Below are 16618 nucleotides of genomic sequence, written 5' to 3' on the forward strand. Positions count from 1 at the left end.
TTTTTTATGCTTAATATATTTTCTGCTAGATAGATCACATAGTCAAAGGAACATGTGGCAAAATAGTTCAAATAATAGATACCATGGTCAGCATGCCATGGCATCAAAAGTCACCTGAAAGCAATCATACATGCATTGGAATGGAGGCTGTGGTCACATATGGCCACATATGGTCAGCTGCACCATCATTGATACTAACAGTCTCATACAGTGTTGTTTATACTTTACTGAGTATAAATACCTACCAGGGGTTTAAAGAACACCAGCCTCTTACTTTTTGTTGTTGTTGTTTTGTTTGTTTGTTCGTTTGTTTCGAGACAGGGTTTCTCTGTGTAGTTTTGGTGCCTGTCCAGGATTTCGCTCTGTAGACCTGGCTGGCCTCAAACTCACAGAGATCCGCCTGCCTCTGCCTCCTGGGTGCTAGGATTAAAGGCGTGCGCCACCACTGCCCAGCCAGTCATTTACTTTTCCATCTATATTTATTACTATAATTATGGAACAAATCTGTTTGTTTTGAAAATATAAGAATTTACTCATGCCACTGAGACTTTATGGAAAAGCAAAATAATAATAATAATAATAATAATAATAATAATAATAATAATAGAAGTCAACTTTCAAAAATCATGATGATGACATCAGCACTGGCCATGATTCCATATTCTGTGTTAATGTGGGAAAACTGCCCTACCACCTCAGAATCATAGCAAAGCACAATCCAGAAAGAAATCTTGGGTTACATTATTACAGGAGCCCAAATTAACAACAATGATAAGAGCGCCAGCTCTGAATCTGGGTCCATCTCAGTTCTGACCCCATCAATTCCTCCATCTCTAAGTCTAAGTGAGATTATTTAACTTTTGCATATATGTGAATGAGAACAGAAATATGCTCTCTCACAGACTGTTGGAGGATAAAAGTAAATAATGTATTCCAAATTCAACATACAATAAGTGTGTAACACTGGTGAGCCCTGTTATTGACTCAGTTCTTAAAAATCTAACCTCTTGCCCACTTCTCTTTTATTTGAGTAATAATCCTGGCAACCAAGCTTATTTTTAAATGTCCCTTCTTTTTAATGCTACCTCGCCAGGTCCTCAATTATTAGACCATAATAAAAAAAATATTACTAAAAACAATAACAAACAACACAAAGTTACAAATAAAATGAAAAGGTAAATACAACATTTAAACATTCATTTCTGCTAGCTGTTTTCCTGAGACACGTCCTGTCCATCTGCAAATGAGCAAGGTGTTTTGCAGCTCGCCACCAGCGCGCGGTAACTTTGTAACCTATGAGAATGAAGAAAATAAGAGCAGCAACTTTAAAGTACTATACAACAATTTCAACAATATTAGCCAATCCAGACTCGGCATTTGTGTTTGGAGTCATTAGCGTTGTCTGTGTAAACGAGAAGAACACTGTAATTCCTCATCAAGTGTTACTGTTCGCCACTGGCGACTGAGACGTCTGTGGGCAGAGTGTCACTGTCACAGAGTGTTATGGAAGGGGACTGCTTTCCTATGCTGAGGGTGAACAAGGAAACACCAGGCCGGTTTGCTCCCAGCCTCTCCTCTAACCTAGAGGAACTGGCCAGAAATTTAGCCAACTCTGTGAACAGTTTAGCAGAAAGAGAGAAATTGTATTTCCTAGAGGCGCCACCGACTGTGGAGCAACCATTCATGTGGGTCAACACACTGCTTTAGTTTTCACATAGTCTTGGTTGGATTTCCTGCCGTCATAACGCAAATCACCCTCACTCACTTCTGCTGGTTGTGCTCTGTGAGGCCCTTGCAGATTTTCCGAGGGGCTCCTGTTACTGATTACAGGCCTGGGACTCCACTCCACTGTCGATTTGTTCTGGGCTGTGGCTATCCAGTGCCAGGCTTGGGCTGAAGATTTGAAGCAGGAACACTTTGGGGCATTTGTTTATTTTTTCCCATTGTTTAGGTTTCAGCAGTGGCTCTTTCTGCCAGAGCAACTGTTCCCACCTTGAGGGACACCAGCTAATGCTCGCCATGGCGCCACCGTGTATAGGGCATTCAGTGACTTCTTGGCTGCAATCAGAGTCCAGTGTCATGGTGGTCTTCCTAGACTCTTGGGAGAGTGACCTGGCAGTACTCTTAATAGAATATCTGCTTAAATAAGCTGAGCGGACCTATGACTACGGTTGGGATCCTGACTCACAAACACTTCAAGAGTTGAGAACTATGCTTCACGTATACTAAATTCTCCATCACTATCATCTTCTTCTTTTTCACATTGCTATTGTTGTTATATTTCCTCTCTTGATAATGATATGTCTAAATTAAAATACTTCTTTTTTTTACTCAAAAGTGTGGAAGATAAAAATATACAAAATAAGCATGGCAACTATGTAGCCCTGGGATGCTTATTTCTGTGGTAACACACTCAAGATGAGGGAAAGAATGGAATTGTCCTTTGAGAATAAAACTGGAATTAATTATTTTAGCCTGATTTAACCAAGACTAGCTATTTGCTTCTATTTTCCTGTGTTATTATGTCATGATACAGTTATGACAAAAACTTTAGTTCCCATAAAGAAAATGAATTTATCTTTGGATGTTTGTATACATAACCCAATTCCAATCAATGATTATTATATATAAATAAACCTCAATGCACCACTTACAGTCACCAGGCTTCCCATCCACTATGCTCAGCATACTTACCATTAAGCAATATTGGTCTCTTGAACATCTTCACTTATGGGAGTTTTATCTTTACCCAGAGTTTCCATGTTCTCTTCCTTCCTTTTTTTACGGTGTTTCCGAAGAGGACTTCAAAAATAACATGTTAGAAATTAGTCCGAATATGTGAGTCTATGTCAATACATAAATATTCAGTAAGAGAGCCTGTGACCATCTTTCTACACTATTCAGCATGTGTAAGTTCCTTTTTATCTTACATCCACTGGCTTCTCTTTTGTTATATATATTTTTTATAAGTTCAAGTGCTGGCTACCATAGACCATATACATGTTAAGTAGGAAGAATCTCCTACCTGATTATTGAGAGAGCTTAGTAGGCAGAAGAAAATTTTACATGCCAAGTTATTCCACAGGGTACAACAATTAGCTCTACTTGATGTAAAGAAGAAGCAACGGGGGCTGGAAGCAGGCATAGGAAACTGGGGGAGTGATAGTAGCCCCCGGAAACATTACTAAAGTTCCAGGCACATTAATGAAGAAACTGATTTAATATTCTAGGTTGCACTCTAGTTTCCTGAACGTGTGGTTCAAAATTAATATAAAAGGATCATTTCCCAGATGTGCCCAACTCATCCTCTGCCCTAAATGTGGCATTAAAAACATTCCTTTAGGCCAGAAGGTGGTAGCGCACGCCTTTAATCCCAGCACTTGGGAGGCAGAGGCAGGTGGATCTCTGTGAGTTCGAGGCCAGCCTGGACTACAGAGTGAGTTCCAGGAAAGGCACAAAGCTACACAGAGAAACTCTGTCTTGAAAAACAAACAAACAAACAAAAACAAAAACAAAACATTCCTTTCTACCATAAAGTACAAAAACTCAAAACAATCAATTTAATAGCTAGGATTCCTGGTTTAAATCATCTGGTTTAATACTTGTATTTTACAGAAAATACAATCCAGTCCAGAGACATTAAGAAATTTGTTCAAAGTCTCAAAAATACATAATGGTGGAGCTGGTCAAATTTATTTTTTTTGTATTTTGTTTGGGGTTTTTGTGTTTTTGTTTGTTTGTTTTTTCTTTGTTTTATCTCAAGAAAAGGAATTGTGAGGCATCTCTTTTTGGCATAGTCCATAGCACAGAAGTGGATGCAATGTTTTAGGAAGGGACACTCCTCAAGATGAGAAAATATTAACGTTAATGATAGGTCTCCAAGAGAAATTGTATTTCCTAGAGGCGCCACCGACTGTGGAGCAACCATTCATGTGGGTCAACACACTGCTTTAGTTTTCACATAGTCTCGGTTGGATTTCCTGCTATCATAACGCAAATCACCCTCACTCACTTCTGCTGGTTGAACTCTGTGAGCCCCTTGCAGATTTTCCGAGGGGCTCCTGTTACTGATTACAGGCCTGGGACTCCACTCCACTGTCGATTTGTCCTGGGCTGTGGCTATCCAGTGCCAGGCTTGGGCTGAAGATTTGAAGCCTATGGGTTAATAATTGTCCCAACCCATTTTCTTTCAAAGAAAAAGAAAGATATCTCTGATTCCAAATGCATAATGAAAATTCATGATAATAAAAACAGAGAAATTGCCCATGCACAAAAAATTCGTTATTTTAACCTGGTCACACAAAAATGTTTCAGTTTGCTTCTATTCTTAAATGTCACTAAATAATTAGGCAGTTTTGGAAAATGAAAATTGTATTTAACTTCCTAACAAGCACAAAATACACCTGCCCTCAGGGTTAAATGACTGGAACTTTATTTAGCCCAAAGATATCTGTAGCTGGAAGGTTTCTCCAGTCTTAACCAGCCCCAAGGTCCCACAGATACTCATAAAATAATTATTCACAGGCTTAATATTAATTACCAATTTTATGGCCTATGGCAGACTTCTTGCTAGCTAGCTCTTATAACTTAACTCATTTCTATTTACCTATAAGTTGACATGTGGCTTCATGGCTTACCAGTACTTTTACATCTTGCTTCTCCTGCGACTGGTGTCTCTCTCCCTTCTGCCTTTCTTCTTCCTGTCTCTCTCTTGGATTTCCTGCCCGACTATAATCTGACTCACCATAGGCCAGAGCAGCTTCTTTATCAACCAATCATTGCAACACATATTCAAAGGATACAGAAAGACATCCCATAGCAGATATCTACAAATTTTGTTTCAACTTATAATAATTATTCCCAGTAAACTGATAAAAATGATCTACAATGTATTTCACTTCTAATATAAATTTTATATCAAAAAGCATGTGCGTCAAAAAGTTTACTTCTTTAAAACAAAGCAAAGGGGAAGAGATGGTGGGAAACAAAGAAGAGAAAGAAGAAAGGGGAAGAGAAGAAAAGCAAAATGTAATTTCTCGGGATTACTTAAAATGGAGTGCAAACAAATACACTTACTGACAGCAGGTGCAGACACAGATGACCAGAATGATGAATACCACCATGACCACAATCAAGCAGATCACTAGGATCTGCCCTCGGTCTTGCTGGAGGTAAAACAAATCCACTCTCTCACACCGTGCCCCGAAGTAGCCTTTCTCACAGCTGTACAAGAAAAACACTTTTATGAGTCTCTGCTTCTTTTCCTAAGAAATTGGCACTGTTTTCATTGCTTAATGAAGAACGTGGTTCCTCAAAAGGGGGAAAATAAAAGAAGGCAAGGTCTCCTCCACCGTGTTCCTGAGCAACTGTACCTTGCTCTGCTGAAACCCACCACTGGCAGGACGTTATTAACTTTGTCTGATAGGAGCAGACCATGTGGCGACCTATTAAAATGCTTTGCAACTTTAATCTCTCAGTTTGTGCATAAGGGGATGCTAAAATTCCCTCCACAACATTCCCAGTTCATAAAAACTTCAGGACCAGGATGACAAAACTGTACAAAGTCTCATTTCATCATAGGGTAAGATATACATTTCACTGCATCAAAGCACTACCTTAAAATAACATGATTTCATATTGTCAAACCGAGTGGTGATGGCACATGCCTTTATTACCCAGCAGAGGCAGGCAGATCTCTGTGAGTTCAAAGCCAGCCTGGTCTACAGAGCAAGTTCCAGTCAAGGCTACACAGAGAAACCCTATATCAATAAAACAAACAAACAAAAAATTACATAATATCATATAGTTAAATATGGTATTGTGTATGAAATACCATGACTCCATGTCCAAAATCAGAAAGTTCTATAAAGATTATTTCCACAGATTCTCCCAACACACACACACACACACACACACACACACACACACACACACACACGCACTGGGTTCTAATTTTATGACTAGGGAGACCACAGGTCAGAAAACAGTCTTTTATTGCTCTTGCATCCACATCTCACAGCTGTATCACAAGTCCAGTCCCAGGCTGCTCTGTTAGATGGGTGAGTAAGGCTACATTTCCAGGTGTGTTCATCACTGCCTCCACTTCCCTCTAGGCAGTGACCTTTGATGCCATGGCCCTCTTGAAAGAAATCAACCAGAATTAGTCAGGAATCTCAATGGGACTATGTCTTCCCCCAGTCTCTCACATGTCTATCAGTATAATTTCTCTTTTGCTTTTGTTTTCTGAGGCAGGGTTTCTCTATTTAACAGTCCTGGCTGTCCTGGAACTAACTCTGTACACCAGGCTGGCTTCTGAGATCTGCCTGCCTTTGCTTCCTAAGCACTGGGATTAAAGGCATGTGCCACCACTGTCCTGCTCAATATAATGTCAAGATAAACTTCAACTCAGCAGATTCTCTGAGTCTGTGGTTATAGTTAGGGAAACTTTTGACCAAACTGGGAATTATTCCTGCAAGTCTCCCTGAGCTAATGGCTCCATGATATATGGACTCTGCATAGAATTCTGAGTTGCAGAACCTTAAACATAAAAATCAAGTACATTTCAACCAAATTTATCTCTTGCAACACTAGCATCTTTGCATTAATATTTCCCTTTATTCTTCACACATACACCTAAACACAAAGAAATACTGGGCATATGCACAGTTATTTAAATATCATAACAATCAAATTCTGCACCTTGAAAAAGATTTCTGTGTGACCTCATTTCTTTACAAACCTCAGGATTTATTGCCAGGTTGTTCCATACCTAATGCTCAACAAGAACCAAGGCAATTAATTCCCACAAAGCCAGCTATTTCTCCAGTAAGGAGATCTCAGCTGCCAACATTGTAGTTGACAAAATGCTTCAAAAGCCAACAGAAACAAACTCAGAAACAGTCTCAGTGGAATGGTGAACCGTTATATAGAGAAAGGAGAAGCAAACCTAAGGATGTCACAAGAGGATGGGTCTCGGGATAAGTGAGGAAGAACTGCTTCATTCAAGAACACTGCATATCTTCATTCTACAGTCAAAATGGGCTAAAGAGCTGGATCCATGGCTCACTGGCTAAGAGCACTTGCTACTCTTCCAGAGGACCCAGGTTCAATTCCCAGCACCCACATGGAAGCTCACAGCCATTTGTATTTCCACTCCCATATAATACAATGTCCTCTTCTGGCCACTATGGGCTCCTATGTACATGTGGTACATGAACACACACACACACACACACACACACACACACACACACATAAAATAAAATAAGTAAATATTTAATTATTTAAAAATCACAGGCTGAGAACCTAGAAATGCATTAAAATATCAAAATGCTCTTAAAATTAGGATTGAAAAAGGTCACCTTTAATTGGACATAATGGGGAATGTTTTTAAGAGTCTGTAAAGAATATAATTAAATCTTACAAACATACACTCTCTTTTAATTAGCTTAACTATTTCTTTAACAAGCCCAACACACTTTTTTTAAACAACCGTTTTGCCCATAAATGGCCAGCCATTACATACTGCTCTTTAGGGATTTTTTTTCTAACTACAAACTCTGCATTCAGTAGCTTTAACTGAGTGTCTCAGCCAGCAGAACTTCCTGTAGGTTGTCACCCAGTGAAGTCATGCTAGAAGGTCAAATTTCAACATGGCTAGAGCACCTCTCCTGTCATTTTGCCCTCCACAAACCAATTACACATCAGCTGATGATTATTTTCACTAAGGGTCTTCCACGTGGAAAGTAAAAGGAGCGGGGAGAGATGCTTACATCACCAGCAGGAGTGAGCTCTCTAGGCTAAGAGAGGGATTTGTATACCAAACCCTGAGAAGGAACGCAGGATCATGCAGGGCATTTGCAAATGCACTGAAAACTAAAACAAGGAAGTTAAGCCAGGATCTAAGGAGTTTGGGAGGCTGAGGAAGTGGCTATTAACCTCATGGTGAATGGGATCGCCGTGACTTGATCTTAGGCAGGGAGATTCCACAATCTGGGTTTCATCTCAGAAGACAGCACAGTTAAAGAACAATAAATCTGCAGACATGGGAACCAGTTAGAAGAAAATGTACTGGGTCAAGGGGCATTCATCATTTTAAAATTTAGTGTATGCCTCCAAGCCAGTAAAAAAACTAAGTAAAAAATAAAAACTCAGGTCTACACACACACACACACACACACACACACACACACCTTGTTTATTACACTACCAATTCTTATCCTACCTCTAAGTATTATCTATGTATTTTTTTTGTAGAATTGAACTGAGTTAAATTTTTAGGAAATCCATAACCCTTAATATTCAAGCAAAATACACTTGAGAGATACTTATGAGAAATTACATAAATTAGGCAAGCCGTGCAGAACATACATATTCTGTGAATTTGAGGTCAGAATTATACTTAAGGAATGAATCACTTGATCCCTCTATGAAGTAAAATCCTAGAATTCTCCTTAAAGGGACATCCCTTTAGAAGAAAATGAATTTTAAAAATACACACACAAATGAAACTTGGACTCTTGATCTAAAGTCTGCCCCTCTCCCCGCTCCCCAGTGGACTACGTAGGCCTTGATCATCTCTACTTACAAACACTCTGATTCCCTCACACTTTACTGACACCTGCAGGAGGACAGCATCTAGTTTGGCCGGAATTCCTTCGCATTGACATCAACTACGGAACCGCCTCACACATGCCAAAGAATCTGTTTTCATTTGAACCACCCAGGAGATGATTGGGACTGACGAGATCCTAACACAGACAGAATCAGCTTTTCTTGCACAAGGGAGCAGAGGATAGACACCAGAGGTGCGAATTGGTTCTGGGTTCTCACACTCGTATTTCAGGAGGAAAGTCTGCGTCAGTTTCTCCACAAGTAGATGCTGAGCCGGGCCCTAAAAAAAGTGGCTGAAGGCAGGACACGACGGAACTGGGTCCGGACAGATGGTAGGCTTAGCTCAGACTTTCCAATGCTGTCAGGACCCAGGCTGGGAGCATGCTGCAGCCCTTTGCTCATGGGCATAGGGCCTTCTACTTACATGCAGGAGGGAGTTTGCTCGTCCGCCACGAAGCGGCATCTCCCATGGATGCAGTAATGCTTGTACTGCTTGGGGCACCGGGAGAAGTGGATTTTTGGTTTCTGTCTGGGGGTTGTGCCTGGAAAACAAGAAAGCGGCATTAAAATACCAACTCCCCATTTCATTCGTTGATTGACAACTAATATATGCCAGCTACATGAGAAAAAAAAAAAGCCACAAGCCAGCTCTCACCTAGAGCTAAACTTCCATGTACATGGTATAGCCGACAGTTTGCAGGATTGAGAAACGGAGAGGAGAGGCAGAAGAAAGAGATACAGCAGTCACTGCAGGGACCCGTTTCCCACATACCAATGATATTAAGTTATGACTTTGTTGTCAGCAATAACCATTAAACACCTTGATATAAACTGAACACAGAACAACTCTGTGGGGCAGACAGAAGACTTTTGAATAATCAATACACTGCAGATTTCTGGGATGCTAAGATGTAATGCAGAGCTCTTGGGATCCATGGAAGATGGCTTCCAGGACCTTTGCAGATGCCTTAACCCCAAGAAATCTAGATTTCTTATATAATGTTGTTTAACGTTATCCCTAATGTGCATACATCCTCTATAAGGTCTAAATTACTTATGGTACCTAACAAAACATGGAAATCAAATAAGTTGTCATGCTGTACTATTAGTAAATAATAGCTCGCCTCTCTCTGCTATAGACTTGAGCCACCGCTGAATGAATCAGTCCAATGGATGCAGATCCCGTGGGCTCTGAGGGCTCCTCTACAATCTCCGAGGATGCCAGATCGCCTGCTGCTCAGGAGCTGGCTGACCTGGTTTTCGGTGTTGAATCACTCGACTCCCAGGCTGAATGCTTGTGCATGCCAGATACTTTGCTCTCATGCACACCAGTGGGACTCTTCAAAAGGACTGAAATTCTCCTAGAAATAACGGCACATCCTGGGAAAGTAAGAACGTGAATTTTGCCAAACTGCTTTGATAAGTCAGCTCCCACCAGCCGTCTTTTCTAACCCTTTAAGTGCAGGTCCTGAAGCATCACTGAATAAAGTCCCCTCGATGTGTTTTAACTGGCACAATAGCACAAATTAAAAATAATAACAGGCAGACAGGAAAACAGCTATAGTAACCATAGAAACAATTGCAGCGCGCTGGAAGCAGTGGAAGGGACATGGAATTAGGGGGAAAGAGCAGTGTGTAGTTTTGAACTCCTCACTAGCTGAGTCCAGACATGCTAATTAAGCTGTCTGAGCCTCAGTTTCCACATCTATAAAGGGAAGATGATAAGGTCTGTCTTAACTGGCTGTTGAGAAATACAAGAAAAGATGTGAAAGTGCCCAGCAGAGTACCAAAAAAAAAAAAGATTAAGTTCTCAGCTAATAAGCTGATACTCAATACTTGAAGAACTTATCCATTTCAAAGGAAATCTTGTGTACGTATGGAAAGGGCTTCCTTAATAAAATAAGGATTTTTGGAGAATGTTGCTTTTAGGTATCAGTTGTCAAACAATTTAACACTTGGGAACCCTAAGAGCAGAAGCACTCAGAGCTAACAGGAGGGAGAACATGGGAGGCAGATGTAAAGAAATGGGAGGATCTTGCCAGGAGCAGATAATGATGCAGGGGACAGCGTTAGGGAACGTGAGCCTCAGCAGACTGCAGCGACATGTAGAGCAAGAGAGAATAAAGGGCTGTTTGTACAATGAAGTTACATGGTGCCTGTAAGGAAAAAAAACTGCACAGGGAAGCAGTCTTCCAATCATCAGGTAAGGCAGTGCAGACTACCTTAGCATAGAAAGATGCTGGGCACTAGGAGAAAGCCAAGGAATACAGGGGCATGCCAACAAGTGTGATGTGGGCCTGGACCAGGGAATGAAAAGCAAAGAGATACATTCAAGAGGTAGCAAGGCAGAGATCTTCTAAGCTCCAGAAGAGTTTTCTTGGTTTGCAAAGCACCCTAGCCTTTAAGTCTAAGCCATGAGGTTTTGTATCTGAAACTTTACTAATTCCTCTCTTTGCTGGGTTCCTTTATATGCATCCAGACTTCCAATAAACACCACGTAGAGTATCATTCCAAAAGACAAATTAGCTAGCAGCTGCTGGATGCAGCGATTTAAGCAGCCTCTGCCCATCCAAGCAGCACAGATCCATGCCAGCCAAGCAGTTGCCAGGCCCTGTTTTGATCACTCGGCTTGGCTCGCCAAAGAAGCATGCTTTTAAATATTCCCAGAGTTATTTGGATTTAAACCCCTTTTCTTGCCAGCAGGCAGAAAACGCCTGGTGATTTCTCTATGGAACTTTCAGAGCTGAAACAGAAATAAATCACACATTTGATATTTAACACCAACCAAACAAAAACCTGTCTTGCACTGTCTTTGAAATGACAACATTTGTCAGCATTCTCTCTGCAAATGGCAGAGTAATGTTTACTCCTCATCCAGCATCCGCCTGGGTCACATTGTCCGAAACTGAACTGGGAAGCCGTGTTCTGACTATCATGAGACCTGACAGTAGAGGTGGGTGAGTGGAGCCAGTGAGGAGCTCATTCCACTCTCCTAGTGACCAGATGTTTATCAAGAAGGAGTTAAAGGAGTTAATCTTATGACAAAAGTATCACCAGCCCCAACTATTACATTTGTTTCTTGAAAATTGAACGGCATCTTCCTAAAAATGGAACAAGACAACTTCCATGCTGTTGGAGGTGAGTGAGCTTCGTTGGTGTTCTCCCTCTCATCTGAACCTGGGTCAATGCGTGCGTCCAAACAGGTATTTTTCAGTAGGGTGGCATTTCAGAATTTCACAGAGCAACTACACCTGTCAGTCGGCCAGGCTGCAAGCATAACCTCAGACGTGGAGGGCTGCTACAGATACTGTCTCCACCTGTTGTGGGACACTGGCTTCTCAAGATTCTGATGGTCAACTGAGTCAGAAACCATGAGAGCTATGACAGATGACTGTGTGCAACAACAACAACAATAAATGGTTTAAAGACTTTGCAGTAGGGCTCAGAAACAAAGACGACTTGCTTGGCTCCTATGGACCGTTCGATGAGAAACACTTGCTCTTATTGGTCATAACGCTGGTGAGATTAGATATGACAGATTCCTGTGGGCTAAGCCAATGGAGAGAAATCTGAAAAGCAACCAAATAATTTAGTTCTGATATGGAATTTTCCTGATTCTGACATATTTACAATATTAATATATAATTAATACACAACAGAGTTTTATAATAGAGTTTTTCTAACAGTTGTGACTGAAGCCCTTCAGAATGGACACTGTCTTAGTCAGGGTTTCTATTGCTGCAGCGAAACACCGTGACCAAAAAGCACGTTGGGGAGGAAAGGGTTAATTTGGCTTACACTTCAGCATTGCTGTTCATCACTGAAGGAAGTCAGGACACGAAACTCAAATAGAACAGGATCCCGGTTGCAGGAGCGGATGCAGATGCCATGGAGAGGAGTTGCTTGCTCTCCATGGATTGTTCATCCCACCTTCTTATAGAACCCAGGACCAACAGCCCAGCAATCACCCCACCCACAATGGTCTGGGCCCTCCCCCGTTGATCACTAAATGAGAAAATGCCTTACAGCTGGATCTCATGGAGGCATTTCCTCAGCTGAAGTTTCTTCCTCTGATGACTCTAACTTGTATCAAGTTGACACACAAAACCAGCAAATACAGACACATTAGGTCTGTTTTCCATAAAATCTCCACTGACTATTTCAATAGTGCATGTTATGAATGTTTTTAATAATTCTGTAAATGGCATGCTACCCATAACTCACCTCAGCAGGCTACTAACTCTAAGGGTAACTTATATTATAATTATCCTGACATTTAAACATTGTGTTATGTTAATTATTTAACTAACTCGTGTGTGTACACAGGTGGGTGCATGCATGACAGTGTGGGTGACTAAATGCACAGCATGGAATGACATGGCAGGACATGGCATGATAACATGAAGAAGTTGGTTATCTCCTTCTACCATGTGGGTTCCAGGAATCAAACTCAGATCCTCAGGCTTGAGCAGCAAGTGTCTTTACTTGCTGAACCATCCCATTGGCCCAATAATGCTTTTTGTAATACTTACTGCAGTAATTACTAGTTCACATTATTTCTAGCACCTTAATTACATATATAATGGAACTAATTACAGGAGGATGCTAAGCATTGAAACAGAAACCTCTCGGGGATAAAGAAAGAGAGGGGGAGGAGGGCAAAGGACTACATATTCATCCTCCCACACATATCTGACCTCTAAAATGAAGAAGCATGCTCAGAAGAGGATACACAGGGCCCCAGAGAACTTGGGGATGGGTTTTCTTCTGGCCTGTGAAATGTTATCAAAGGCTTTAATAACCCACTTCTGAGCTGCAGGGGGAAGAAATTTCTTCCCAGTAGAGGTTTCCTCGGTTTACAATCTTCTTGTGCCAAAATCTGAAGAAGACAGTTTTATATTTTTAAAGCTGTCTTATCTTACCCTCTTATCTTACCAACTATCTCCTTGAATCAGGAGCAGGGTGAATTTACAATGTCCTTGAAGCAATGAAAAAGTTGGAATTTGGGGAATAACCATGTGTCCTGCAGCTAAACAGCATTTCCCATAGAAAAGGAGAAGGGGAAGGTGCCCCTTCTGAGCAACTGGGATCTATGGCTGAAACTGGGGAGAGGTAGGAATCATGGGATGGTGTTAAAGCTGGGTTAGACTGTATTTTGACCAAGGTAGCCAGGCTGACCATTACAGAACTGAAGTCTATGCACAAAGCTGACCTGCTTTAGTCTACCAAATGAAAAAAAAAAAAAATAACCAAAAACTTATGTGTTAAAGGCTTGGTCACCTGCCCACGACCCTATTGGTGATTGTGGAACCTTTAGAAAGACAGGTATAGTAGGAGATCTTGGCTCACTCAAGGTGTGCCTGAACAGGTGACTGTAGAATGTTGGTTTCTTTCTCTCCCAGCTTCCCAAAGCGTCATGAGGTGATTGCCTCTGACACACACACACACACACACACACACACACACACACACACACACACCCATCATGAAGTGTTGCCTTACCACAGGCACCAAAGCAACAAGGTCTGGTGTCCATACAGTGGAACTACCAACACTGAGAACAAAAGTAAAGATTTTTCCATAATTAGTTGATTTTCTTGTGTATTCATTGCTATACACCAGGAATGTTGAAGCGTGCTATGTTTATATACATTCAAAGTTCTTCGTGGCTGGAGCAAATGACCAATGGTCAAGAAGAAAATGTGTTTTATTTTGGTTTTAAAGCAAACATACTATAAAATTCTGAATGAAATCACAGTTTCTGGGCTCAGCCTCCTGGCCTCCTGTGCAGGGCCTTTCTCATCTCCCTTAGCTTCTAAGGCTTATCAACGTCTCAGAGCCCAGGATGGCCTCTTTTCTCTATACTCAGTCCAGGAGTGAGTCCATGAGGTCCTATTTTCATGGCAACAATTACCAAGTTAATGTCCCATCTAAGATGTCTTCACATGATAGGAATTGTACAACTAACCACACAGTTGGATATCTAAACTGGCATTTTAACTTTTCCTTACTTCAATAAATTGTATTCATTCTGACTGTTTATTTAGACGAAATACTTCAGCATTACTTGGACTTCTTTGAGTCTTATTCTACATCTAATCCATCAGCAAATCCTATTGGCTGTCTTCAAAAATACATGCAAAATCACCCCATCATGCCCTCCACTGGGCTTCAGTACCATGTCACCTCTAGGCTGGAGGCTGTCTCCTTCCTCGTGACACCTCAAATTCTTCTGCTTTTCTACGTGACATCTCAGCTATCTAATCTGCAACACAGATGTCAGAGAGATGCTCACAAACATGGGCGAATTAGCCTGAGTAGTTCTACAAGTCACTCCCACTATTTTCTTGACCTTATCTTTGCCCCTTTTGTTCACTGTTTATTCCTGGCATCATAGAAGGCCCATTGTATCCTAGATGCTTGTAAGTATGAGTGAATGCACTCCTTACTCATCAGAAAATGACAAACTGAAAATGTAACTCTTAGACACTGAGTTTAATAAAAGTAAAAATAAAAGAATCATTTAGACACAGAAAATTTGTCTCAATATCATCTAACCTGCTTCTTGGTGCTACTGGCTCCAGACTCAGGTTCTGAAAGCTTAAGTGACTTGCCAGTGTGAGAGCCAGTCATTAAAGGTCTGCTCTTGATATCAGCTATTCTTCCAGAGCCATCTGGACTCCACCTGGTCTTTGCTTTCAGGCAATTTGCCTTTTAAGTAGTTCCCTCACATCATCCTCATTTTGATGTCCCCATATGACTTTTAGGTGGTTAATAATAAGCATCCTATAGATGGTATGGAGGAAGAGTATAAGAACCAGAGGATCAGGAAGTTTGCTGTATGATTGTGTCTGCCAGAAATGTCAGAGGCTACACCCATGAAGTATCACCAAAATGTGAGGTCAAATCTGTCTAAACTTGACCTGACCAAGGATAACATCAATAAACATGCTAACATGGAAGGGGGAAAGTTCAAGAGACTTCAACTCTAAGACAAAGACCTACAAGCAACTAGAAAATTCTGAGAGAGGGATATAGTCTTCTCAGGGAAGAGCACAATGATTGGTTATCCAGTACCAAATGATCAGGCCTGAAATACACATACAAGTAACTTTGTACAGAGTGAATAGGATGTACTTTAGTATTTAGTAACATACATAAAGAGAACACATATGTGTTATATACATATGCATGTAACAACAATTAAAGAAAAAGAAGCCATGAATTTTAAAGAGATGGGGGCTGGGGATACATGGGAAGGGTCATAGAAAGAAGAGGAAAGGGGAAAATGATATGACTGTACTCTAATCTTAAATAATAAAATAAATAAATGAAGTTTGAAAAAGAGTATCATACAGAAAAGAATGAGATTTGATTCCTTTCTCACACTATTCACAATAGTATGTTCAAAATGGATTTGAGATTTAAATGTAAGACATGAAAGTTTAACATTTGTATAAGATATCACAAGGGAAAACTTTCTGATGGATATGGCACCGAAAGTATAGGCAGCAAAAGCCACAATGAAAGCATGACCAGCAAAGGAATCAGCAGAGCCAAGGCATCTATAGGATAGGAGTAAACATTTTCAAATTATACGTGCAATAAGTTATTGATATCTAAACTAAGAAACTGTTAAACTAGATAGTTAACAATCTAATCTTTGAAATGGAACTGTGGAATTAAATAGGTATTTTTCCAGAGAAGACTTACAAATAGTCAAAACACACACACACACACACACACCTGCTTAATACCATGTATCATTCAGAGAAATGTAAATCAAATCCAGGATAAAAGATTGCCTCATTCTTACCAGAATTAGAGGAAGAGAGAGATCATGTGGTGAATTTGGAACCTTATAACATGTTGGTGAGCATTTAATCTTCCAGGCTGGCTATGGAAAAGAGTGGATGTTCCTCAAATAAAATAAAAATAGAGCAACCACATGATCCAGAATACCCCATTTCTGGGTATTAATCCTAAAGAGCTGAAATTAGGAAAT

General features: G+C 40.6%; 1 protein-coding gene across 1 annotated transcript in view; it reads right to left on the reverse strand.

Annotated features, from left to right (window-relative positions):
* Positions 1 to 387: 387 nt before the first annotated feature.
* The window catches only part of Btc (betacellulin), a 42676-nt gene continuing 26445 nt past the window's right edge, over positions 388 to 16618 (reverse strand). Inside the window, exons 3-6 of the mRNA XM_028881897.2 lie at positions 9038 to 9155; positions 5077 to 5223; positions 2695 to 2802; positions 388 to 1293 (exon numbers count right to left, since the gene is read on the reverse strand). Coding sequence (XP_028737730.1) covers positions 2697 to 2802; positions 5077 to 5223; positions 9038 to 9155 — 371 coding nt within the window. The 3' untranslated portion in view covers positions 388 to 1293; positions 2695 to 2696. The remainder of the gene's footprint in view (positions 1294 to 2694; positions 2803 to 5076; positions 5224 to 9037; positions 9156 to 16618) is intronic.

This window comes from Peromyscus leucopus, chromosome 10 (genome assembly GCF_004664715.2).
Source record: "Peromyscus leucopus breed LL Stock chromosome 10, UCI_PerLeu_2.1, whole genome shotgun sequence".
NCBI lineage: Eukaryota > Metazoa > Chordata > Mammalia > Rodentia > Cricetidae > Peromyscus > Peromyscus leucopus.